Here is a 26883-nt window from a genome sequence, read left to right on the forward strand (position 1 = left end):
TGATTAATGAATCTCAGGTGATTTCAGAAACGCCATTGGTCTGCCTGATAAACTAAAATGGCCGCTAGAGGGCAGCGCGAGACCTTTCAACAATATGGCTTCCGTGTAGAGTTAATTAAACACGGAGAAGTTAAATGGATAATAACAAAACCCTTCAGGGACTGACGACGTGTTGTGCTGCTTTTCATGGTAAGAGTTCAGTTCGAAGAAACAAAAGGGTAACTTAAATATGAAGGTGAAAAGATGCCCAGGTCAGTCATTGGTTTGTGTGGGCGACCTTTTTCCTCTGAGGGGAAAAAATGGCGTCAAACTGACAGGCGGGTGATTCTGTTTCATTTAGCCATGACAGTTGGCTATGGAATTTGATGCAAAGTGCTTAAACACTTCCTGACGCCAGCCTTACATGAAACAACAACAACAACAACAACAACAACAATAATAATAATAATAATAATAATAATAATAATAATAATCATATAAATGTAAACATGCATGTACCATTGAGAAATGTGTTAACTAATCTCAGACCAAAAAAAAAAAGGTAACAGTGACAGGTTTATTTATTTATTTACTTATTTATTTAAAAGAGAATTTGCAAATACATAATGTGATTAACTATCATCCAAGCTACTGTCAAGAAGACATTAGACATTCTAATGATAGTAGATTAATAATTTGCTTTTAGACTTTAATTTGGGTAACAGGGTTGTCCATTCAAAGGAAGGTTGTCCATTCAGTTTCACTATCATTGAGGGGAAAAAGGAATGAGAACTTCTTTTTTACATTGCCATGATCTTCAGGAAATTCTGAATAGTGAAAGTTCTTGTTGAAGGTGTGAGTAGTGACCTTTTTGTGATTGTTGCAGCCCCAAAATACTTGATTTTACTGCGGCTTTCCCAACAAAAATTTGTGATGAAACTTGCTGAATTTTTGTGTGCTTTTTTTTCTCCCCAGAAAACTGCTTGAATTGGCAAAATTGAAATCGCACTAAATTGTTTTGCATGGCCTTTCTCAGTGATGTTTGTTGGTAAATGTTTTTTTATTTATTTATTTTTTTATTTATTTATTTATTTATTTTTTTTAAAGCTGTATTCCTGTTCGAGGCATGTGAATGTGTAGTGATAACGACATCACATGACGAGTTTTGGCCCAAATCTGCGGAACATATAAGGTAATTGCTTGATTTTGCTAGAATTTCTGTGATTGCAAAATCGTGAAATCTTGGAGGGACTGAATATTCCAAATATTTCATCAGGGAGATTGTGTTCAGGTAACAAGGTTGCGTGAATGTTGTGGGACAAGAATAAAATGTGCCTTTTTCCATGAACTTTAATGGGTCCCACGAGCATGTTTCATGCCTGAGATGTTAAAAATATATTTTAATGATTTAGATTTTGAGGTAAATTGTAGTATAGTGGGCCGCAGCAGCAAAAAAAACTGTTTTCTAAGTGTGTTGATAGGTTGTATTAATGCATTACACACATAAACACATTCGCACATAGTGGCAGTATATAGCATAGTCTGCCTACTTGCATGTTTTTGGACATTAAGTTAGTACGAGGAAACCTGGAGGAACAATATATGAGTAGAACATGCAAAACTCACAAACACACAGTAACCTGAACTGAACTCAGGACCCTGGGGCTGTGAGGCAGTAATAGGTTGTTGTGAAGGACACTTTATAATACTTTTGGTGGTTATAATACCTTTTTACCTTTACTTTACATGCATATTTGTAAATTTAATAGAACACAAATGGCATTGTAATGGTGGAGTCACTTTTGTATCAGCAGGTATCTAAGAAGGAGAGGTGGTGGACATACACAGTGCAATCCTGAAATAAAAATGCGAACACTCCTCAAGAAAAGAAGACTGGGAATCAGTTAAAGTTTTGCTTTGTTTAAAATACAAAAGACCTAAATATTCATATAAAGGCTTTGCTCCTGTTTACGAAGGACAGAACCTTTAGACATGTAACCACCCGGAGGTCACAACATAGTGATCCACCACCATGCTGATAAATATCAGCCTTTTTATTAATGTTAATTATGGGGTCCTTGATAAATGTCGTCTTAATGGCACCGACAGATGTTTCCACTTAATCCAACCCACAGTAGCCAGCAGCATCTTTAAATGATTGCTTGAAGTCGATAAACGGAAGAGAAAACTGGGGTTGAGTCTAGACAAAAGAAATCTCCAACAATTGCTTTGGTACTGTAGTTCCTCTAAAAAAAAGTAGGCCATTTACATCAATTGCCATATCTTTATTTGTTAATGTTAGTGAATTTGGACACGCTCACTTCAAATCCCCCACTTTAATCAGGAAAACATGTTCGTGTTCTTATTCTTATACAACAAAATCTTTTATCCTTTTAAAAGGCTTGCAATCTGGGTGCATATTGCTGCCTGAGCTGAAGTTGCTGTAGTCCCATCTGCCAGTAAAAACATTGAGGAGTCTGTTGGGATTTTTTCTCACATCAGTTTGCCCTCTTTATTTAGCAATGTTTGACTTTAATCATAATAATATAAAAAATGCCATAATTGGTTTCACACAGAACCTGATCATGGTTCTTGGATTCAGTCGATGAACACATGACGTGCACACTAATATGGAGGCATTTGAAAATACTGTTTTCATAACAAAAATGTTATGTCCACGTTGTCATTTGAAAAGTTCACACTGAAACAGAGATTGTTCACATTACCTGACCAAGTACGTTTATACAGTTTAATACTATTGAGCGTGCCTCCGGATGTACAGTAGTGATTACAGAGTACTTCATATGGCATGGAGGAACGCAGAGTTTATCTTGCGTGTGGCTCTGTTCAGTTGTAAAAGAGTGACAAAAACAGCACTGATAATAAAAGTCAAATTCTTGTGCTCATGTTTTTGGATGTGTTGCAACTGAGATCAGGGGTCATGGCATGATTATAAAAAAATTAATTTAAAAAAATCAGCATTTTAATTTTCCCTATCCACACCAAAGCTGAAAATCGTGTTAAAAACAAACAAACATAGAATGAAAGGCCAAAATGGAGAAAACGTATTTGCATAAGAATGTGCAAGGCCATTTTCAAATGGTTTTAGGTCAAGTTCTAATACCAAGATGTTAATTAGGAGAAATTTGTGACTCTTAAAAATAAAGGGTTTTGGTGTTTTGTTATTTAGCCTCATGCCATAGGAGAACTGTTTTAAGTTACACAAAGAACCTTTTACTCTCAAGTTCTTTAGAGAACCATCTATTTACTGTTGCCTTAAAGAATCCAGAAATGGTTCTTCACAGCAGAGCCACAAGGAACCATGTCATCAGAAGTTCTCTAAAAAAAAAAAACACAAAACCTTAGTGCTTTTAAGGAACCAAATAAGGTTGTTAATAGTGATGCCAGGAGAACCTTTTCCAGTCCTACAAAGAACTTTATTGGGTTCACATTAACCTGTTAAGGATCGTGCCGTGAAGAACCGATACACTTCTCTGAAGAACCAATAATAAAGCAAAAGAACTTATTTCATCTCCAACGAACCATATAGCTCAACTCAAGAACCGTATACAATGAAAAAGCGTTCTTGACAAGAAGGAGGTTCTTTGCGGAACATATGGTGCTGTAAAGACCCATTGAAGAACCTTTATTTTTAAGAGTGTACAGAAACATTATTGTTAGTTCTGGTCCAATAATTTGATTGGACGAGCAACATTCCAACAGTGCTGATATTTAGTATAACAGCACTGGTACATTTCACTGTGTTTATCACTTTGCTTGTCTGTATTCCCTGCATAAATTTCCAGTTTCCAAATTTCCAATTCTAGTAATAGTTTGTTACATTGAAACCGTTACTGTCAGTCAGTCTGTGCTTTGGCATGGCAACATGCAACAATCTGTCCTGCTTCTTTGGGAACTGTTTTCATTATCTGTCTTAAAATAAACTAAATATTTGGCCATATTGGGGCGGCTGTGGCTTGGGTGGTAGAGTGGGTTGTCCACTAATCGTTGGGTTGGCGGTTCGATTCCCGGCCCACATGACTCCACATGCCGAAGTGTCCTTGGGCAAGACACTGAACCCCAAGTTGCTCCCAATGGCAAGTTAGCGCCTTGCATGGCAGCTCTGCTACCACTGGTGTGTGTGTGTGTGTGTGTGTGTGTGTGTGTGTGTGTGTGTGTGTGAGTGAATGGGTGAATGAGACACAGTGTAAAGCGCTTTGGATGTCTGCGCTATATAAGTGCAGACCATATTGTGTCTGAAATGTCAGTTACTCAATATTAATTTCTAGTTTATAGAACCAGGCGTGTACTGGCCAGTGGGAAGTTTGGGAATTTTCCCAAAAGCAGGCTATTAAGTCAAACTAGGTGTCAGGCGATCATTACATTAAATTCCACTTTGAATTTTTTCTTTCTGTACTCACAAACATGGGGAGGAAAACCTTCGGGGAAAAAAAATTGTTTAGTCGTTTTACATATTAGCTTAACACAAACAATACAAACGAACAGATTTTGTTTATTTGTTTATTATTATTATTATTATTATTATTATTATTATTATTATTATTTTTTATTAATGATTCGATGATCGAGAAACAGTGTCAGTTCATATTTGGTCTATCAAATTTTGTTGCCAGTCTGCCCCTGTACAGAACTGTTATATAAACACAATCATGCTGTTGTCCTGAATATCATCACTGAGGCTCAAACACACGCTCATGAAATGTTGTTTAAATAAATACCCAACAGAATATTTATATAAGTTTTTGGTATAATCTCTTACAGCATGTCATTTTAACTGAAGGGTTTATTTACATTAATGAACAAAAGTGACATTGTTTGGTTCAGAATGAATGCTTTTTTTAATTGGCTTGGTTAAAAGGCAGTACGTTATGAAAACAGCATAGAAATATTTTCTCTGACGTTTTGCTTTCTTTAAAAATGAAGCTATCCTATTTTGAAAATCTTGTAGCATAAAGTCACTTAAAAAAAAAAAAGGTGTAGTACAGATTTAACTGTAAAATTACTTAGGTTCTTAAAACAGTGAACTGTCCTGGGTACCCAGGTTTCCACCATCCTCCCAAAAACATTCAGGCAGGTGGACTGTCGACTCTAAATAGATGAACTGGTGTTTGAGTTCAGGGTGTATTCCCACCTTTCACCCACCGTTCCTGGGTTTGGTGCCAGATCCACCATGACTCTGACCAGGCTGAAGCAGTTAATGAAGATAAATGAATGAATAAATTAGTAATCTGTCAAACCAGTGTATTGGTGCCACAATAATATCATTTTCTGCTGGCTGGTGTGATGCTGAAAGGTGTCCTTTTTAAAAACAAACAAAAAAAATGTTATACTCTCGAGATTGGAATAAGGTGCTGGAGTCCTGTAAGAAAAGGAAAAGTTCTCAATGATTAAAAAGGCCTTGAGATAATCAGGTGCCTGGAACGTGTATATAAAGATTGAGGTTTTTTGGAGCGGGTCATGGTGGAGGGCCAAGTACCTTTCTCATGGAAGTCTGGATTTCAAGCCTCGCTGCTGGTGTTAAGAGCAGAGGAATCACAAAAATGTGCAGAGGGTGGTGAATTGAGAAGCTCTGGAATAGGGTATAATTGATCCACAGCAGAGATTGTTGACTTTTCGATGCTGTGGATGTGCCAGATTAAACCTGGGGGAAACTACTGTATACTTTGCAGTGTGACTACATATACATTCATTTAACAGTGACATTTGGCCAAGGCTGACACCTCCTTACAATCCTTTATTTTGTGGAGGTCTTCAGATTTTTGTGTTTAGGAGGGATCAAACATTTACTGTACAAGCAGGACACTGAAGACTTTGACTTTTTTATTTTTTTTTTTACAACTTTGAAGGTGACGAGAGGTTTTGTCTTGATTTATTTTTTTCAAACGCTTTCAAAGGTGTTCCTAAGTTGCATACGGAAGACATTTTCTAATATTACAAACACATGAGCACGTTTTTACAAGGTTTCTTTGCTGACGATGGCTACTTACAATGCATATAAACAGTCTACACATCCCTAAATGGCAGGTTTTTATGACGGGAAAATTACATGGTGAAATTACACCAAGATAAATCATGTCGGATCTTTTTCCACCTTTAATGTGCAATTGCGAAAGGTTACAAATAAAGTGAAAAACAATCAGAAACATTTTAGGGGGGAAAAAAAAGGTTACAGTAACCAGGTTGAATAAGTGTACACACCCCTGAACTAATACTTAGTTGCACCTTTTGATTATATTACACCAGTCTATCAGCGTGGCACATCTTGACTTGGCAATATTTTCCCACTCTCTCTTCCAAAAACATTCTAGATCTATCAAATTGTAAGGGCATCTCTTGTGCACAGCCTGCTTCAGGTCACCCCAAAGATTTCCATTTGGATTCAGGTCTGGGCTCTGGCTAGGCCATTCAAAAACATTGATCTTCTTTTGGTTAAGCCATTCCTTTGTTGATTTGAATGTATGCTTTGGGTCACCGTCACACTGAATGGTGAAATTCCATTTCATTTTCATCTTACTATCAGACACCTGAAGGTTTTGCATTAAAATTGGCTGGTATTTGTAGCTAGTCGTGATTCCCTCCACTTTGATAAAACCTGCAGTTCTGTCTGAAGAAAAGCAGCCCTAAAGCATGATGCTGCCAAGCACCATGCTTCACTGTGTTGTTGATGTGTGCTTTTTTTGTGCCACACATACGTTTTGAGATTATGGAATTATTATACTTTTTGGAATTTGTCTCATCAGACCATAAAACATTTTGCCACATGGTTTGGAGTGATTTAGTTGGGCTTGGGTGTCTTTTTGTGAGAAAGGGCTTCCAACTAGCCACCCTACCCCATAGCCCAGACGTGTGAAGGATACGAGAGATTGTTGTCTCAGTACTTGTCGGATATTCCTAAAGCTCATTTAATGTTGCTGTAGGTCTCTTGGCAGCCTCCCTGGTAAGTTTTTGTCTTGTCCTTTTGTAAATGTTGGAGGGACATCCTGTTCTTGGTGATGTAACTGTGGTGCTCCATTTTCCCCACATATTGATGATGTGGCGAAATGTTTAGAAATTCTTTTTATACTCCGGTCCTAATTTATTCCTTTCAAACCATACACATGGTTTGTAAGCTCTTTGCAGACCATGGCTTCAGCAGTCAGATGAAACCGAGAAGATCCTACAGAAACAGCTGATCTTTATTTGGGTTAATCAGAATACTTTCACTGATGACCGCTGTATGGAATGTGATTGGTTCATCCTGAACACAGCCACTTCCCCATTTATAAAAGGACTTGCACACTTATGCAACCTGGTTATTAGGATTTTTTATTTTATTTTCCCCACCTAAAATGTTTGATTGTTTTTCACTTAATCTTTATACATTGTAACTTCACATTGAGAGTGGGGAAAAGTTGATTTATCTTGGTTTCATTTTTTGCATCACAAAAACCTGCCATTTTAACAGGGGTGTGTAGCCTTTTTAAAAAAATTTTTTTTTTATTTTTATTTGATTTTTTTTTTTATAAATCCACTGTGTTGTTCTTAAGTAGGTTTTAGTAGTGTAGAATTAGCAGAGATCATATATGGCTAGCTAGCATCCATGCTAGATGGCATTAAATGCATTCTAATTATTTACTCTAATTTACTTTTTAAATTAATAATTTACTTTTAGTCTACCCTTTCGGTTACATGGTTGCACTTTTAAAGTGTTCTCATCAGTTAATATCACGATATCACTGAAAATAAAGAAAGAATGAGAGTTCCCCCCCCCCCCCCCTCCTTCTTCTTCTTCTTCTTCCCATGATCTTTAGGAAATTTGGTGATGTAATTTCCTGTTTAACGTGACCTGTGGAAAAATATTCCAAAGGACCATTTTTCCACACAAAGTAATATAATATTTAAAAAAGGATCAAATATTTTTTTCAGTAAAATGTCATTATAGTGGGATGGGACAGGAAAAATGCTGTAGTGCTCTAGATAGGTTTTTATTAATGTTTTAAGTCTGAAAATGCGCATAGGTTGTAGTGAAGGACACTTAACCTGTTTACAGTGTCTTATACCATTACATTCCATGCACATTTGTAGATGTGGTTTCAGTGGGACACACATGGCACCTCAATCATGGACTCGCCGTTGTAAATTCCAGTGCGTGACCCTCGAGCAAGACCTTTAACCCTTTACTGTTCAGCTTTATGGTTTAATTGTAATGCCGTCTCAACGTGAAAGCCACTTTTGCTAAAAGCATACGCCAAGACGCATAAGCGCCAAGGGAAAATTAGAGCCCAAAATGAATTCTTATTCATTTCCTTCAGGTGGCCTCTTGGGCGTAGTTGAACAGAGACTTTCAGTTGCAAACAAGTCCAACTGCCTGCCATGTTGCTTTCTAAAATGGTCGCTCCATCTAGCCAGCACTTTGACTTTTTATCTTAACTCTTAAAAGGAATTCCTGTTTCATCTTTAGAGAGTTCTAAGAAGGTGCACACATGACTCACGCTATCCCTCTGCTATCTTGTGCGTCTGCTTATCTGCACTTTGACACCCTACCGAGTGCTGCAGTTTATTCTGAGGACAAAAAGCACCATTCCCATTGGTTGGAGGACAAAATTTCAAATATATTTTAAGGCTGGGCTAGTTCTGGGTTTTGTTTGTTTTTGTTTTTGTTTGTTCCTGGCATTTTCTTTTTATTTTTTATGCTGAGCTTAAGTATAACCATACAATTAATGGTTTGCTCAGTTTTTATTTTGAGTAGTACCTTTCCAATTCTTCCAAAAGTAAATCCACAGATATTTTTCAGTCAGATTTCCAGATGGAAATTTATTATTAGTATTACTATTATTTTTTAAACTGGCTGAAAATAGACACTTGCAATGGAAACTCTCCCTGAGTCTATATCCAGGAAGAACAGTCTAACATTTGGTTATAATTTGATGATATCAGGTAAACTGGACAGTGTTTTTAGAGACACTGTGCCACTGATGTACTTTCCTATTCAACTGTATATTTGCTTTGGAGAATCTGCAGATGGGCTACTGTTACTGAATGCGCAAGTGTAATGTGATGTACTCTTCCAGGAAGCCCTTTTGTTCTTCTCCCAGCCTCTCTGCATTGATTTCCATTTTGTAGTTGCTTCTCGAAACGTTACAGGTTTGAAATATCGGACGCTCCGAGCTTTACCTGACCTGAGGAGAGATGAAGCTGAGCCGGAGGTACATTTCTGTTCGATATTTGTTGGATTTCAGGAAATGCTGTGCTTGTTAAGCCCACTGCCCCTCCCTGACTCCAAAACTTTTGTAACTGTTCATATGTGTTTGCTCAAAACCTTGTTACAAAACCATTGTTTTTCTGCTTTTCTCTGTTGGTTGATGAGCAGAAACAGGCTGAACATGCCGTGTCCTCAGCAGCATATTTGGCTAACTGGTTCCATCTGTGTGTTTAATGGGCTGATGGCAGTGCAGCCCAGGCAGTGCCATGGCCGGTGTGTTGAGGTCTGTAGTGAAGCAGTGCACAACCACACAACATTTAGACAAAGTGCAGTATCCAGCACTAATCACAAGCATTTGCTTTGTCTCATTTAAACACTCCAGCCCAGCTTCTTCTGCCGATCAGATTCATAGAAGATTTGTTTGAAGTGCAGATAGTAAATTTATTTGTTGCTAAATAAATATATTTTATTGTTGTTTGCATTAGGAGGAAATGCCACATGTTAATATCTAGTGTACATACAGTACACAAATTTTAATCAGTTTTCTTAACTTGTTATTCCTTTCTTCCTTTTCTTAAGTCCTTCCAACTTTATTGTTTTGTTCCTTCCTTCTTTCCCTTTCTTTCCTTCCGACTTTCCTTTTCTTTCACGCCGTCCTTCCTTCCTTCCTCCCTTCCTTTAACTTCGTTCCTTCTGTTTCGTTGCTTCCTTTCTTTCCATTCTTTCTTTCCTTCCCTTTCTTTCACTACTTGCTCGATTCTTTCCTTTCTGCCTTCCTTCATTTCTTCCAACTATTTCTCCCCTTCCTTCCCCTAACTTCCTTTTACCTTATTCCTTGCTTCCTCCCTTCCCTTTTTTCCCACTCTGTCCTTCCTTCCTTCTTTCCTTCTCTTAACTTCGTTCCTTCTGTTTCGTTGCGTTGTTTCCCTTTCTTCCCGTTCCTTCTTTTCTTCCCTTTCTTTCACGGCTTGCTCACGTCTTTCCTTTTTAGCCGTCCTTCATTTCTTCCAACTCTTTCTTTCCTTCCCTCGCTTAACTTCCTTTTGCCTTACTCCTTCCTCCCTCCCTCCTTCCTTCATTTCCTTTACAACCAATAAAAAGGAATTTGAATTTTTAAATGTTTTAACTTATATATATATATATATAAGGCATTTTTGGTTTCAAAGCAGCACTGCTCTTCAAATAACATGTTCAAATAGTCTGGCACTGGTGTTACAATGTCTGTGTTTTAGTATTAAGGGATTTGCTTTAGTTAAATCTTTAGTTTAATGTTTAAATCTCTGCTGAGAATGGCTCATAACTCCAGGCTTAGGCTTTATTAAATCACTTTTCACCACAATAACAGATTTTATAAAGACCGCAATGACAACATTGAAATAATGAAAGTTGCTCTATTTTTCTTTCTTTCTTTTCTTTCTTTTTTTTTTTTTTTTAAATAATTGTGCAGCCCTGGATATATATTTTTTTACATCCTGTTATTTATCTGTTCTGTTATTTATTAATGGTACAATAAAATCACATTGAACAAGGAATTATGTACACAGCTCAAAAAGCAGTATGGATGCTACCGATCGATTCCTCTGAAAAACAAAACCAAAAAAAAAAAGCAACAGAAAAACAAAACAAACAAAAAAAGAACTGTATCAGAGGGCACAACAAATATCCTGAGATCCGCAAAAGTGTGTCCGTCGTTGCATTTACTATTATTATTATTATTATTATTAATTTCCTTTTCAGTTACTTCCCTCACAGGAATTGAAATCCTCAACAATTGCACCTGATAATGAAACACCACCGTGTTACATTTAATAAAGTGGAATCCGTTCTTCCTAAGTTGTTGTTTTTTTTTTTTTAAATATTAGAATAAATTCTATTTTGGGAGTTTTGTTAGTATAAAAAGCTATTTAAACAAAAGTATAATACAGAGTAATATCGTGTGCCATGCCTTGGGGATCAGACGACTGAAACATGTCAATCTTTTGTCTCTGAATGAATTAAAATAAACATTTTAGCAGCTCTAAAAGTGAATAAAAGGAACAGAAAACTAAGGCGATTCTCCTTTTTTTTTTTTTTTTTTTTGGGAGGTTAGCCAAAGAGTTCGAGTTTTGTGCACATGGTGAGTTTGCAGCTTATAAAGGACTTATTAAGAAAAACAGAAAACATTAGCTACCATACTATTGGCTATACATGTCCACGAGCAGACGTGAACCTGTCTGACATGAATACCTGTATCGTTCTGATAAACTTTTTGCACATTCACAGGTAAAATTGGGGAATAAAATAAATAGGAAATAATTTAACATTAAGTACAAAATTTGGTTTCAAACACTTTTGCTGTATTCTAAATGACAGATTACATCTGCTGTGCTTTTTTTTTTTATTATTATTTTTTAAAAAGGAAAAAAAAAAGTTGTAGGTCTGTTGTAGGTGTTTGTGCACCAGAAGCGTCCCCCCCCCGCCCCAAGTCCTCGCTTTTGAAAGATATAAACTTGCTGGGACAGAGTGAGCCTGTGAGAACATCCATAAAATTTTGATCACTTTGAGATTACTCCACATCACTCAGATCCAGCTTGGCTTCCCTCAGTCCCTTTATAGATAGTTGTCCATCACACTGACCCAGCTTAACTGGTTTGATCCAGTTATTTTCCCTAAAGGCCAAGAGTAATAGCAGCCTGGATGTGCTCTCCGCTGTCCATCCGCTCTTGTGCGCGAGCCGTCTCTGTGCGTGCCACTGTCCGATCAGCCGTTCCCATTCGGTTTATCCTGTTTGTGTATTTCATCACAGTCGTTTGAGAGGTTACTTTTGTGGCTCTTTGCAGTCCCTGGTCTGCTAGCCAGAACGTTTGGCCGATCTCGGTTGAAATTGGTCGTCTCTGTCTACGCCTCTCTCGCTCTCGCTCTCTCTCTTGCTCTCTTTCTCTCTCTTTATCTTGCTGTCTCATGCTGTCTTTCAGCCAAGCTGTGGATTCTCATACTCCCAGCCCCTGTAAGGTGGAACTAGAAAAGATAAATAGAGGGAGATTTTGTTAGAAGCATTGCCAGACACTCATAGCATTCTTCCATATTTGATTAAGTTTAATATATAGCCTGGTCCTGGCAAAATTGAAAGTGGTCTTGGTTTTCATGAAAATGAATGGATAAATCATGAACAGCACGCAAGTCCACAGATCCTTAAACCATCTGTAGGTCCTGTATGTCGAATGTGTACCTTTTTCTCCCAAATTAAGGCAGGGGACCTATTTATGTACCATTTAACCGTTGGCTTTTTAGTAGTACCTTACTGCGCTATGCATAATATTGTCTGTGCACTAGATAAAGTCTCTTTAAAATGATGCACAATTGCAATAGCAGTCATTTGAAAGATGTTAGAAGATTTTAAGTATTAATTTGTATACCACAGCACTCCTGAATTCTCGGATCTGATGGATTTATGTGCTTGTTCTAATACGTTATTGTTTCTAGTGTAACAAATAATTCACAGAGACCTCTTTGGTGGATACTCTGCAGTAATCAAAGCCTAATAATAAATGGATTAAAAAAAGTGTGTGTTTTTTTTTTTTTTTTTTTTTTTAATTGTATAATCATTGATGTGGTGAAGTGTTTTATAAGGAGATATTTATTTAACATTTATGGAAGGTGTCACTAGTAAGTTTTCCAATATATGAGAGAGAGAGAGAGAGAGAGAGAGAGAGAGAGAGAGAGAGAGAGAGAGAGAGAGAAACAGAGGGGGACGGGGGACGGAGAGAGACACAGACACAGAGAGAGAGACGGAGAGAGAGATATATATACACACACACACACACACACACACACACACACACACACACACACACACACACACAGAGAGAGAGAGATACACACACACACACAGAGAGAGAGAGATATACACACACAGAGAGAGACAGACAGACAGAGAGAGACGGGTAGGTCAGGGAACGACTGTTTATTCCTGATCTATAAAAGGAACTAGCCTTTTGTGGGCATTAACTGCAACTTTTAACAGATAAAAAACTATGAAATGTTTTCTTTTTTTTTTTTCTTTTTTTTCAAATAAATAAAAAGTTGTTGTTGGCAAATTGCTTTGGTATAAAAGGAGTAAATCACTCCCTGTCATGTTGTGTTGCTTACTATAATTTCCAAACACGTAAAATAAGTCAATGCATTTTCTTGCCTCACAATTCCTGTCACACTCCAATTAACGTCAACATAATTACATGACAAAATGATTGTAATTAAATTACAAAAGTTTTCAACACATTGAACTTGCACTTTGATCACTATTAGAGCTACAAACAACTTAATTGAATGAGGAAATATATTATACAAGTGTTCCATCCAAGTACTAGATCTTTGTTTTTAAGGGCTTATTAACTGACTGGTCTCCGATGTCTGCAATATTGCAACACTGTTAAGTGGTTTAGTTTTTTTTTTAGCCTGCATAATTCGGTTTATTCCCCAATAGATACGATCTTACAATGCAGTATTGCTAAAGCCAGAGGTTCTCTCACTCTCTCTCTTTCTGTCTCTCTCTCTCTTCTTTGTCAAAATATCTCAAATCTGTGGTCTCATTGCTTAAACATCCATATATATAAAGCCAGGTTTCTCATCTGCTTGGCAGACTTGTTGAACTTGGCAACGAGGGATGACTTGGAAATGACAAGAAAATGCAGCACCACATGACTATGGCTTTCGTGTTACAGTTTAAGACTCGAACTAGGTTTACAGTTCCTGCTTAATGGTTAAACACATGTAAGTGGCCTCATGAATCCCTTTCCATCTGATTTTTTTTGTGAGTCAGAAACGTATCCCCTCATAACTCTTGCCTTTGCCGTAAAACGTCCTGTCTTAAATCTGACTGTGTAAAAGACTCCTAAAAGTGATCAGCACCGTGGCCTCGGGAGGACATCACTTCCCTCGTCCTTTTTTTCTTCGCGTAGCATATGCCGTCGCTCATCTTTTTCTCCTTCATGCCGTTCCCTTCCTCCACCTCTGATTTCATCAACGCTCCCTTCATCACTCTGAATGCCGCAGATTCCGATCCTATCATAGCTACTGTACTGTGCATGTCTCCACAGGAACAGATAAACAATACCCAGCGTTTATGTCCTATCAGAGAGAAAAGAGGGAAAAAACAAACTAAGAAATGTTCATAGAGGGCCAGGCCCTTTAGTTCAATCCTCCCAGGCATAGGAGTGCAGATCTGATCACGAGTGACGTTATTTTAAAGCCTTGTTTTTGCACCTGGTAGGCAAAAAAAAAAAAGCAGAGAACTTTTGACTGACTGCAACACTATAGTGGTTAAGTTTCTGCACACTTGTTTAAATCTCAGAGGGCCGCTGTTTTAAACAGGAGGCTTAACCCTCAACTGGTCGGCTAAATGCTTAGACTGTGTTCCTGTATGTAAATGAATAAAGAGAGAATTATTTCAAGTAGCATTATTTAAATACAATATATCTGCCATATGTAAATCATTATGGAGCGGGGCCTCACAGTATTAATTTAGCTTGCGACTTACATGTTTGACTACAGAATTCAGTTTCAGAAGAGCGCTCAGTATGGGAACTCTCTATCACAATGGTGTTTGTGTGAGATTTCAAGCTCTACAAACCTTGTTTAACAATTTCACCTATAAAAATAAATGCTGTTACAAGTTAGAATTCGGTGTTAAGGACAGCTGAAGGAAAACGGCCAGACTGGTTTGACCTGACATAAAGTCTACGGTAAATCAAACAACCACTTTTTGCAACCACGGTGAGCAGAAAAACATCTCAACATGCCAAAACCTTGAGGCGGATGGCCTACAGCAGTAGAATACCACATTGGGTTCCAGTGCAGTCAGCCAAGAACATGAATCTGAGGCTACAGTGGGAACAGACTCACCAAAACTGGACAGCTAAGGATTGGAAATACGTTGCCTGGTCTTGTTCGAATTTTCAACTGCCTGGTGTATATCTGAAGATTTTTCCACTAAGTTCTTGATCATGAACTTAAGCCTTTTAATTAAGTATCTGTATATAGCCAAGGCTAATCTAGTGTCCTTGTTGGCTTATATATCCTTTGAGTAATTTGTAGTGTGTCATATATGACGAAACCGGACGTCCACTTTATGCACGTCTTCGTTACTCACTACTACAGTCATTTCTCAGCTCGGATATTCAGATTACCCTGGGTTAGAGTCTGAGCTTAAAAATATAGACCAATTAATCATTTTGAGTAATTGTTCTCAGTGTAAGTAAACGATTTGATGCTGTTCCATGGACCGCTGCTGTATTTGGTAAAGTGTGCCAGGGAGGTGTCGGACCCAGACGTCTGCTGATTTGGATGATTGATGGTCTGAAAATATTAGAATCAACTCTCACTTTGCTGCCGTGCCTATAATGGCCACCTGGCTCGTGTCTAATGTTTCTTCATATTACCATTCTGCTAACTCATCTCAAACTTTTCCCTGTATTTTCCCCACTTTTGCAGTTCTGCTGCAGAATGTTTTTTTTCTTTTTCTAATTCTTCTTACAAGACTAGTCTTTGAAAGGTTAGAGGGATACCCGACACCATTAAACTCAATGGCCCTGTTGTGAGGAAATGATGTAAAGGATCCATTACCCAAGACATTTTAAAAATCCTTTATAGGCAATAGCGGTGTAACAGTTTATCAGTATAATGGTATACCATTCATCAGTCTTCAGTAACTGCTTTACTTTGTCCTGGTCAGGGTCATGGTTGATTTCTAGAAGCAGCTACAGTACAGGAACTGTAATCATTCATTCATTCATTCATTCATTCATTCATTCACCAAGCCTAAGTGCTTTATCCTAGTCAGTATCCTCGTAATCGAGATTCAGTAATCTCGGCAACACTGAGAGCAAGGAGAGGATGCACCCTGGATGGCAGACCATCAACAGTCAAGGATGGCAGTCCTTTCACAAGTTCAAGTAGCCAATCCACCTACTGGAGGTGGAACCATGAAAGTCTGGAGGAAACCCACATGGACATCAGAAACAACACACAAAACTCCACACAGACAGTAACCTAAGCTCAGGATCAAACCAGGAACCCTGGAGCGATGAGACCGCAATGCTATCCATGCTCCACCACCATGCCACCACATGGTTTACCATGATAAGAAAATAATTTAATAAAAATAAGAAGCTATACTGTTAACATGACACACATATTGGGTTATATAATGATTTGTAAAATATATACTAGAAGAATGTTCTAAAAATAAAAAAATACTGCTTGAATGCACACGTCACTAGAAAAAAAAATGCTCTTCCATGAAGTGTTCGCATTACAGTATTTCTTTAAATGGGCAAATTTGACACTGCAGCCTTAATGCCATCCTCTTTAAACGTTACACTGACTTTACATACTAAAGTCTTCAATCACTTTGGCAGTCATTAGCAAAAACAAAATAAACCACCTAAAAATTCTATAAAGCAGTTTAGACCTCACAATAAAAACAGTCAAATGCATTTTGAAGGTCCATTAGTTGCTGAATTGATAGTGTATGATACTGTTACCAGTTCCTCCAGGGCATGGGCAATACATTTTTTATGAACAGTCATTTAAAGATAAGAGGATAAACATAAAATTAACATAATTTATTTCCAATAGTGTTGTTTTTGACTTGACTGTATTGTGTAAATGTGTTTACTTCCATTTGGCTTTATGTATAATCAGTAATCGGTATTGTATTCGTGTGTGTTTACTTGGCTGGTATTATGAGCATGAAGATTCGAAAGAGCAGGGGCAGATGTTTAACCTCTTGTTTTAATCTCTGGATCTTTGATCTTGCTCAGTGACTCGTATTTGAAAGCAGCAAGAGAAAGAAGCATATAAACCAGATTTAATGGTTCATGTTTCATTCTCTTCTCACAGTTAATTAAACTCTTCCAAGCAAAAACTAAACCCGATCGAATCATTTTACTGTGGATTTTCCCCTAGGTGTGACTCCATGTTCTGTTGTGTTTTTATTTTAAATTTCTTATTACGATTTCGGTTTATGAATTGGGGAAATAACGAGAGAGTATAGTGTGAAAGTCTCGTTGTGATTACTGTGTATTATAGACGGACTGTAATTTTCGACTCGTTCACACTGCGTGTCTGAAATGTGCCATGAGCAAGACGTTTACATCATTTCCATTTAGTCACTTGACAGACATTTTGATGCTATTTAAACCTGGTCATTGCATGTGACTTGAGTGTCAGGGTTATATCTAGATCGGAATAATTTACATAAACACACACACACACACACACACACACACACACACACACACACACACACACACACACATCACATTTAAAACAGATTTAATTCTGAGCACTCGGCCCATATTGGGAGGTCTGAGACGCATTTTAACCAGATTCATATGAGGGTAAATCTGACAGGTGAAAGGTATCCAAATACAACATAATGGGTTTGGTCCACGACGGCTGAAGCTGGCATCTCTAAGGAATTTAAATGGCTTGCAAATTCATGATTTCCATCCTTTTGCATAAAACTACTTAAAATGAGGAACAACTCTTCCAAAAAAAAACCAATATATATATATATATATATATATATATATATATATATATATATATATATATATATATATATATATATATATATATATATATATATATATATATATATATACAGTTGGAACAAGTGCTATGAAGTGACTTGCATAGTGAAGGCGATACGGCAATCAGATTTTGAACTGGCTAACCAGGGCTGCGTGTTGATAAAATCTTATCAGGACAGAATCCAAATCCAACACCCATGGAAAGACCAGGTATAAATAGGGACTTGCTGTATATCCTAGTCATCTGTAATATATATAACTAGTTTCCTTACTAGATGTAGCTTGATGCTGAGAGCTATAGTAGGTTTTTGCTTAATGTGCTTAAATTTAGGTATGCATACATGAGTGTATAGGAGCAGCATTGTTCACATAGTTGTCAACATACCTTATGACTAAAAGCTTTGCTAGCTTCTCTTCAAAACTTTTTTTTCTGCTATTGTCGGTGTCTCCAGTTACTATACACAGACATGTAGCGTCAATTTCTGAGGACATGCCAAGCGATGCTCCGAACAACTGCAGGTTATGTTCGGCAGCCATCTTGTGTATAATCTCGCAATAATATAATCAAGGCTTAAGGCCCCAGGAGTGGGTCTCTGGCAGTCATGGGATTTGATTATTTGCACATCAACTTAGCGAACACTATCCATCCTTCCATCCATCTTCTTTACCGCTTATCCTTTTCAGGGTCACGGGGAGCCTGGAGCCTATCCCAGGGAGCATCAGGCACAAAGCAGGGTACACATCCATCACAGGGCACAATCACATACACACTACGGACACTTTAGACATGCCAGTCGACCTACCGTGCATGGACTGGGGGAGAAAACCGGAGTACCCAGAGGAAACCCGCAGCCCGGGGAGAACATTCAAACTCCACACACACGGGGCCACGGTGGAAATCGAACCCCCGACCCTGGAGGTGTGAGGTGAACATGCTAACCACTTAGCCCATGAGACGTGACAAGAAAACTCACACCTCCAACCAATACTCAATTTGTGCTTCTTTCCATATGTCACACAACCTTTTGCTCTTTTCCTCAGTCAACAGCACACACTCTCTGTTTGCGTTTAGGGAGATATATATTAACTCCACTTTGGGTGACTGCATGCGCCAAGAATCTCAATGGACCTGCTGTCTTTACAGCCAAATTGAAACATAGACCAAAACCAAATAATAAAATCCCCATCATGGCTGTGCCTAAAGCAACAGGGGTGGAAATATTTCTTTGAAGTCACTTCCGTATTCGAGTTTCCATATTGTGCTCACTGTGTGAAGTTTCAGTGATTTACAGTACTGAGTTTACCATAGTTGACCACCATATATTTCCAGTACAATACCTGTCACAGAGTGCAGCTAAGAGGGAAATGAGGTTGTCAGCGTGTTAATGTGGGCCAACAATGGACATGGATGATTTATGTTATATTAAATAGGCTCTACATGTACACTAGTGGGCCTGTCATTTTCCTCTAAGATGTTAATTATACCTAAGGCAGTGATGGATGAAGTACAGTGTTTATCGATCCTACCTAATACTGAATGTAACTGAATGTTGGATTCACCAAAAAAAAAAAAAAAAAAAAAAAAAGAACACTGAAAGGATTTCTTTCTCATGAGAAAATTGCCCACACATTGACAGGAAATCTGACGCATGATGCCAGGCTTTGCCCTGCGCATAGAAAGTGATGAGGGTGTGCAACTGGGAATAGCATAACATGGTATATGAACTCGTTCCTGTTGTCTATTTCATTCTCCGACTGGTCATGAGAAAAAAGTCTGACACCTAACTATTTTAAACACAACTCCATTTATATACATTTCCTCTGTATGTAGTCCGCAGACTCGAGCGAAGTTGGAGGGTGTGGCAATATTTCGGCTGTTACGAGGACTGTGGGAGAAACTACAGGGAGTGGTGGAAAACAACAGAGCGAATGTTCTGTGGGACTTTCCGATTTGGACAGATAAGAGAGGTATTGGACACAGAGAGATAAATAGTGAGATTTAACTAGTTAGTCGGTCTCTCGTATGTATCACATATATCAATATGTGCTTAATTGGAAAAGAGAGCTTGTTATTGCCCATTAGGGGCTACACTCTTAGAAAATAGGTTCCCTTGAGCACAAAAAAGGGTTTTGTGGTCTGTCCCTTTTAAATTCTTTGTAGAACCCGACATCAGAGTTTTTCGCTTTCAGAAATAGTTTCAAGTAGAAACCCCTTCGCCTGTTAAGCAAAGGACGCTTGAGAAACATTTGTTTTTAAGAGTGTAGAGACTAAAAACTTTTATCTCGCAAAAAAAGATTATCTTCAACATGAGCAATAATCCCAAAGCCCTCAAAATGATGATTGTTTTATTATTTGAATAATCCCTGATGTTTTACAATGTGATTAATCCCAAATGTTTTACTATATGTTCATAAAAAAGAAACTTCCCGATTGATTAAAGCCCAGATGCTTTGTAATGTTTAATCCCACATGTTTTTCTATATGATTAATCTCACTTTTTTTTACTTCATGACTGATCAATCCCAAATGCTTCACATTGTAATGAATCCAAAATGCTCTGAGATTAATCCCAAAATGCTTTATAATGTGATTAATCTCAAATGTTTTAATATTTGAATAATCCCAAATGTTTTACTATATGTTCATCCAAAAAAAAAACTTATCAAAAAAAACTTATTAATCCCAAATGGTTTGTAATGTGTTTCATCGCAAATGTTTTTCTATATGATGAATCTCAGTTTTTTTTGCTTCATGATTGATCAGTCCCAAATGCTTTACAATGTGATTAATCCAAAATGCTCTGAGATTAATCCCAAAATGCTTTATAATGTGATTGATCCCAAACGTTTTATTATATGTTCATCAAAAAAACCTTCATGATTAATTAAACCCAAATGCTTTGTAATGTTTCATCCCAAATGTTTTTCTATATTATTAATCTCACTTTTTTTTTACTTCATGATTGATCAATCCCAAATGCTTTACAATGTGTTTAATCCAAAATGCTCTAAAATTAATCCCAAAATACTTTATAATGTGATTAATCCCAAATGTTTTAATATGTGATTAATCCCAAATGTTTTGCTATATATTCATCAAAAAACTTTGAGATTAATCCCAAAATGCTTTATAATGTGATTAATCCCAAATGTTTTACAATGTAATTCATCTAAAAAATGTTTTACTTCTTGACTGATTAATCCCAAATGCTTTACAATGTGATCTCAAATATTTTACTGTGATTAATCCCCAATGTTTTACTATGTAATTGATTAATCCTAAATGTTTTGCCATGTAATTACTGAATCCCAAATGCTTTGAGATGAATCCCAAAATAATTTAATTTATGATTCATCCCAGATGCGTCACTCTGTGATTAATCCCAAAAGTTTTACTACTGTATGTGATTAATAGTTTGTCTTAGACCTCAAACCTGATACCTTTTCATGCCAGTTAGCCTTTAAACTGAAGTTAACTTATATTAAACGCCCAAAACGATGCCATTACTAGGAAACCGCTGAATTCCTTATTAAGCAATGCATGAAATATAAAATTAACGGATCCGTCACATTTCAGTAAATAAACATCAAGATTTATGTGAATTCTTTGCCCACACCTTTAGTTATTCTATTTTTTTTTTCCTGTGCACATCAATGTATAGATCCACATGATGTATAGCATGTTTGGATGCCATTTTATCCCAAGAAACACTTCTGCTCAGTCGTTTCTGTTAATATGTCGATTACAGTTAGCTAGCCTTGAGTGTTTCATACAGTCTGCACAATGTATCGCCTCTAACCCTGTCTACTCACTAGCCACTGTTATGGCACCCCAACCAGAAGCCCAGATATCAATGCAGTGTTCTTTAGGTCAAATTTCAGCATAAACACATCTGTAGATTTCTTTACTGTCACTATTTTGTGCTCGCCAGTCTCAAAATAGCCACTATGAATTTGCTTTGGAATCCAGACCACTGAGATCAGTTGCTCCGCCCAGTCCAACAACAACATTGGCATGGTTGAGCAAGCTTTGTCAGCAACTAAGTGACATGTTACATATGCCATTGCTGTAAATTCGTGAAAGAATTGAATAAGGCCAGTTATAGCTTCAGCAAATGTCAAAGTAAAGTGGACTACATGTGATTTATAAATGAAATCATCCGTTTGGGGAAGAACGCGACTAATATGATTTCGATCTTTCTGAAGGGGCTTTTGTTCTAGTCTGTCTTTTGAGACATAAGGCAGAAGTAGTAGTGGCAGTGGCAGCTGTCAACAAAATGGCAGCAGAATTTGGGAAAACATTTCCACTGGTCTGTTTGTTCCAGTACAACCCCGAAGGTACAGATTGCTTCTTTTGTACTAAGCTGCCAAGTGAAACAGCACAGCTGACTTCTGACCCCTGCTGCATCTTGCATCGATCATCACAGTGCATTAAACAGATATGCTGTCTTTCTAGCAACCTCTTATGTATTGCTATGAGAGTGACATTTCAGAGTCTAGACTCACAAAGTTCTGAGCTTACGGACTCTGCACATCCTTAGCCTTAGTCCTTACTGGTTTTCCTTGTTTGTTTTTTTTCTTTTTTCTTTCTCTCCTTTTTCTTCCACATGCTGTTTTTGCTCTATTCTTATAAGCACTACACAGACAGAATTTAATTGAATTTAACTTTCACAGTTCTGTGGCATACCCTTGCACTGATGCATGCTTTGTAGGCGGAGCATTAACAGTGCTGAATTACTTCCATTTGGGAACTGTCTGGCCCGAGAAATCATTTTGTAACTCTTTCCAGTCCTTTCGGTCTTTTTTTTTTCGTTTTTTTTTTTTCTTTCTTTCTGCTCCTTTGAAATCTATTTGGATCAGGTCAGCAGAATTCTGGAACAGAATTGCGAACCAAATTAGTGCGTTTGTATATACGGCAAATCAGATCAACCCCAGATCAGATCAATCTGATTTCAGAACTGATAGAAACACATGATTCTAGTTACTTTCTGATTACATTTTTTTCTTCTTCACCATCCACGCCCATAACCACTTTAAACCATTTGTTGAATATGGCACATTTTTTAAAAATAAAAGTTGATGAAATGTCAAATCTTATTTTCCAAGTTATACATGTAGAAATATTGAAAAATTCAAACAGTTGAACCCGATTGCGTTGAGCAGGAGAAACAGGGAAAATGTAAACAGCCTGCTATTGCTATCATTTGTGATTAGAGAAATGTTTTGCAGCAAAGTAGAATGGGTTTGTGCTGATAATACACAGACCAGGGAGCTGTGTTGGGTAAGTTACTAAAAAAAAAAGTAATTAACTACAGATGACTAATTACTACTTTAAAATTGGAATATGGTTACATTACTGATTGCTGCATGTGAAAAGTCATCAGATTACTAATTACTTTACTTTCACATTACTTTCAAAACCTATCAAACCTACAAAAATTCACTACAAAGTGAAACTCAGAGTTCTTTCAGTAATTTTAGCGCGCGTCAATGTATGACATGATCAGAAAAAGTCGGATTTATCATAAAACCTGCCTCGGGTGTTGTCACTGTTTGTAGGATTACCAGACCGATAAAATATAAAGCTTTTCTAACTAGGCTAGTTTGGTGTCGCTAGCCAAGGGGAGGCACAGCTAAGCTGTCATTGTATGGGTTTAGCTGCTACAGTGCCATGAAGAGTACATTAACTTTCCTTATGTTCTGCTCATATCACGTTCACGTAAACTGGAACTCGTATAGACATTTACCCACCTTGTTTTCCTGCTCAGCATCAGAGGATGTTACTCTTTCAGTTTCAACCCCTTTACTGGTTTAAAAAAAAAATCGGCGTATATCCATTTTCCCTCACACTGACTGTGAGCGAGCGTTTGGCAGAATCGAGAGACTGTCAGCCAATAAGACATGAGTATTTCCACATATTTTCCTGTAAACTCTGTCTGATTGGTCTCGCCTCCGTTCACTGAAGATATCAAATTACAGGCTGTCTTATTTCACTGATGTTCAGTTATGTAGTCACAAACCGCTCCAAGTGGAGAATTATTTGGGGCTGACGAAAAAATCTTCAGGCCTACAGCTCCGGATGCCCAGGCCAAGTTATGCCCCTGGCAGCCACTCAAATCATGATTTATTTTAAAAATACATTTCACTTAATATTGTTCTCTTAACAGTAAATTTGTAACGCAAGTAACGTTATTTTATTGACATCAGTCACTGTAATCAAATGACATAAATTCAAAATGCAATGCGTTGCATTACTGTGTGATTAGATTACAGTAACAAAGTAACAACTAAGTGATGCGTTATACCCAACTCTGCTAGGGAGATTACCGATTAAGTTATGTAACGTCAATAAGAATGAGACATTTATCAGCAACATAGAGAATGCGGTTGAAGTGATAATGTGCTGAGTACCACAGGTTGCTGCCTGCTGTGTGATAATAATTACAGCGTGTAGGAAGGCGTTTCTCTGGCCTTGCCTTTGAGCTCCGTTGCATTTCCTTTAGATCTGAAAACAGCTTTACGTGAGAGTCGTGTGCAAGACCTCCGAATGCATACACTCTGGGTCTGTTTTGCAGGGAGAAAGGGTAAACCGAGAGAACGCGTACTTTGGCAGATTTGTTTACTGGCAATGAAAACCAGATTTGAATCATAAGAATGTAAACCAAGTATTATTATTTTATTGGCAGTCTGTTGGTGACCATGATCAGAGTGTTGCTATATGCCTTTTGTCCAAAGCAGGATGAATTGCTTCAGTTTTTTTTTATTTTTTTTTTTTATTTTTATTTTCCTACTCTCAGCTACAGTGTGACTTTGGCAACGTGTTCCACCGTTGACGTCAGGATCTCAGCTGAATCAGCCTTCCATAGAACCTTCTGGTTTGTGTGTGGCGGTTGTGGTAGTGTATCTAATTGTCTAATCGTGCCTTTCGGCGAAAGTCTGCAAAATGTATTATGTACTTAACACAGTAAAGGCCAGCAGGTGGATGTACTCCATGAACCTTTATGAAAGGATTTATGCTTGGAATTCGGTTATATGCCTTGTGCCAACTATAGCTCATGCAAAAATATTTCTCTCCCAGCTCCTTCTGTTGTCTTTTTAAGGTCTTGTAAAGTCCTAGGAGGTTCCACTGAAGGAATGAGCATACACGTCTAATGAGGTACAGTAGCACTGTAACACTAGATCTTATTCCGGTACTGATGCCGATTGGACTTCCCCGATCTGGGTATGTTGTGTTTTATTTATTTTTTATTTCGACATTAAAATAGGAACGGTGAGAAAATGCTTTTGATTGATTGATTGATTGATATTCACACACCAAAATAGGAGACTCATTTTCATAAAAGTAGTTAAAAAAAAAAAATGTTGGCTCATTTTTTATGTCTATTTCAGCATGAACCGCATGAGTTACCCATGCTCTTCTGTCTGGTTATGATTTGGAAGTGCATACATTACAGATACAAATGGGATAAAAAATAAATCAGAACTATAATGGAAAAATAGATCAGAAATTCATTTTGGGTGATTCGAAAAACTCTTAAATTGCAGCACCTGGTAAATTTCATCTCCATTTCCATGTCGTCCCCCTTTACAGTCGCATCTTGCTATTTTAAAATAAATAAATAAATAAATAAATAAAGCACATAGTGATTTGTAGTTATCAAGTCGTAACCTCAGTCTATAGTACTTGTAATTACACACTGATGTAATTACAACCTTTTATATTTCTCCTTTGCATCTTGTTTAATGACAAATGAACGAATGTGACGTACACAGACCTTCCACCAGGGAGGTGTAAAAGTAAACGTAGTCTATTCTTAGTGTGACAAGAGAAATTGGAAATTGGGAAATTTGTTGGAATGCCCGGATGTGTTAAAACGTCTCCTTTGGTAAACAGTTAAAGCCTGCCAATTTTCCACTTTCATCCATGTCTACGTGACCGAAGCGGCAGGCGCCCCTGTGTGTTGATGTGGGTATTGGACACATACCTAGATCTCTGTCTAAGAAAATAAACCTGTGGTTGACAATCAGGCTCTCTGCTTTCACCGTGAAGCGCAGACCTGTATCTAGCAAAACACCTGCTCACTCAACCAGAGCATAAAGCATATTCACCCACACCTCTGCCCGGTGTTCTGTAAGCATTTTACTGTAGTTCATCATGTTACAGTACCAAACATTCAGCAATGCAGGCTAGGAATGCACTGACATGCTTGCTCTTTGAGAAGAGAACTATGTCCTTTCCTTCTCCACTGAAATTAGCCTGAGAATTGCTTTCCTGCTGCTTTAACGCTCTCTCGGTCACTTGGCACGAGCGAGGCAGCAGTCCCACAACCAGCCAATTGAGCACTTACCAGCGCAGCAACAGAGTCGCTTTCAAAGGCACGCAAATCTCTATCTATCCTACGCCAAGGCACGCCTCGTTCTTTACCTCAGCGTCGAGACCTCCCCTGTCTCCTCTTATTACACAGAGTAACTGCTCTTGCAGACACCTACGTGATTTCCAAAAGACGTCCTTCTATGTTTTTGTTTTTAATGGTTGCTAATACTTTTATAATGTGTCCTCTCTCTTCCAGACCAACTACTGTGATGCGAGTCCAACGCTGAAGTCAGCATGTGTGTGTTTATCGTCCAAACTGAAGTCTCTCTGGAGTTCCTTCCATGCACAGCAGCATGCCGTTGAGTGGATCAATCATTACATTTTTTATTTTATTTTTTTTACACTTTTTTTTTTTTATTTAAATAAGCTCTCTAGCAGGTTGAAACCAGACAGTTGAGTTTATTTTTCGGATGCAAATGAGCGCTCGGGTAATGGCTAAAGAGGCCCTTGTCCAAATAAACAAGTCTTAAAATATTTATTCAGCGCTGTCTCAAATTTGTTTGGCCAAATCATATGGAAAGTTACAAAATGGATATGAAAAGCCATTTGAAAAAAAAAAAAAAAACAACTGAGAGGGTTGTTAATTTGTTATGTTATACAACAGCGCTGTTGAATGCTCAAAGCTGATTGGCTGGTCGGTAGATTCATTTTCTATAACAGCAGCTTATCATTTCTATTCATGGTAGCATCTTACACAGGGACTTTTATCTTGGGTGTGTATCTTAAAATGTGTGTAATTGTTGATATAGTGAAAG

At 37.6% G+C, this 26883-nt stretch overlaps 2 protein-coding genes and 1 long non-coding RNA gene across 8 annotated transcripts in view; 1 reads left to right on the top strand and 2 right to left on the bottom strand.

Moving 5' to 3' along the window:
* The window catches only part of npm2a (nucleophosmin/nucleoplasmin, 2a), a 182907-nt gene that overhangs the window by 2522 nt on the left and 153502 nt on the right, over nt 1–26883 (bottom strand). The gene's annotated exons all lie outside the window — the stretch shown is intronic.
* adrb3a (adrenoceptor beta 3a) overlaps nt 1–26883 on the bottom strand; it is a 38900-nt gene that overhangs the window by 517 nt on the left and 11500 nt on the right. The window contains exons 2-3 of one of the 3 annotated variants that reach the window (XR_006982521.2): nt 14069–14287; nt 7754–12178 (exon numbers count right to left, since the gene is read on the bottom strand). The exons of 1 other annotated variant lie outside the window; for it this stretch is intronic. Coding sequence is in view for 1 of the 2 variants with exons in the window: in XM_017468320.3 (XP_017323809.2) it covers nt 12151–12178 (28 nt within the window). In the remaining variant the exon portion in view is untranslated. Of the gene's footprint in view, nt 1–7753; nt 12179–14068; nt 14288–26883 lie in introns of those variants that run through there. One more of the 3 variants, XM_017468320.3, reaches the window with a different exon arrangement.
* Nucleotides 13–26602, top strand: LOC124628172 (uncharacterized). 3 transcript variants are annotated; one of them, XR_006982524.2, is made up of 3 exons: nt 13–189; nt 1087–1171; nt 26325–26602. It is a non-coding gene; the product is annotated as an uncharacterized LOC124628172 (long non-coding RNA). The 3 variants fall into 3 exon arrangements; XR_006982523.2 differs by lacking the exon at nt 26325–26602 and adding an exon at nt 1791–2859; XR_006982522.2 differs by lacking the exon at nt 26325–26602 and adding an exon at nt 1794–2859.

The sequence above is a fragment of the Ictalurus punctatus genome, chromosome 5, assembly GCF_001660625.3.
Source record: "Ictalurus punctatus breed USDA103 chromosome 5, Coco_2.0, whole genome shotgun sequence".
In the NCBI taxonomy this organism is placed as follows: Eukaryota; Metazoa; Chordata; class Actinopteri; order Siluriformes; family Ictaluridae; genus Ictalurus; species Ictalurus punctatus.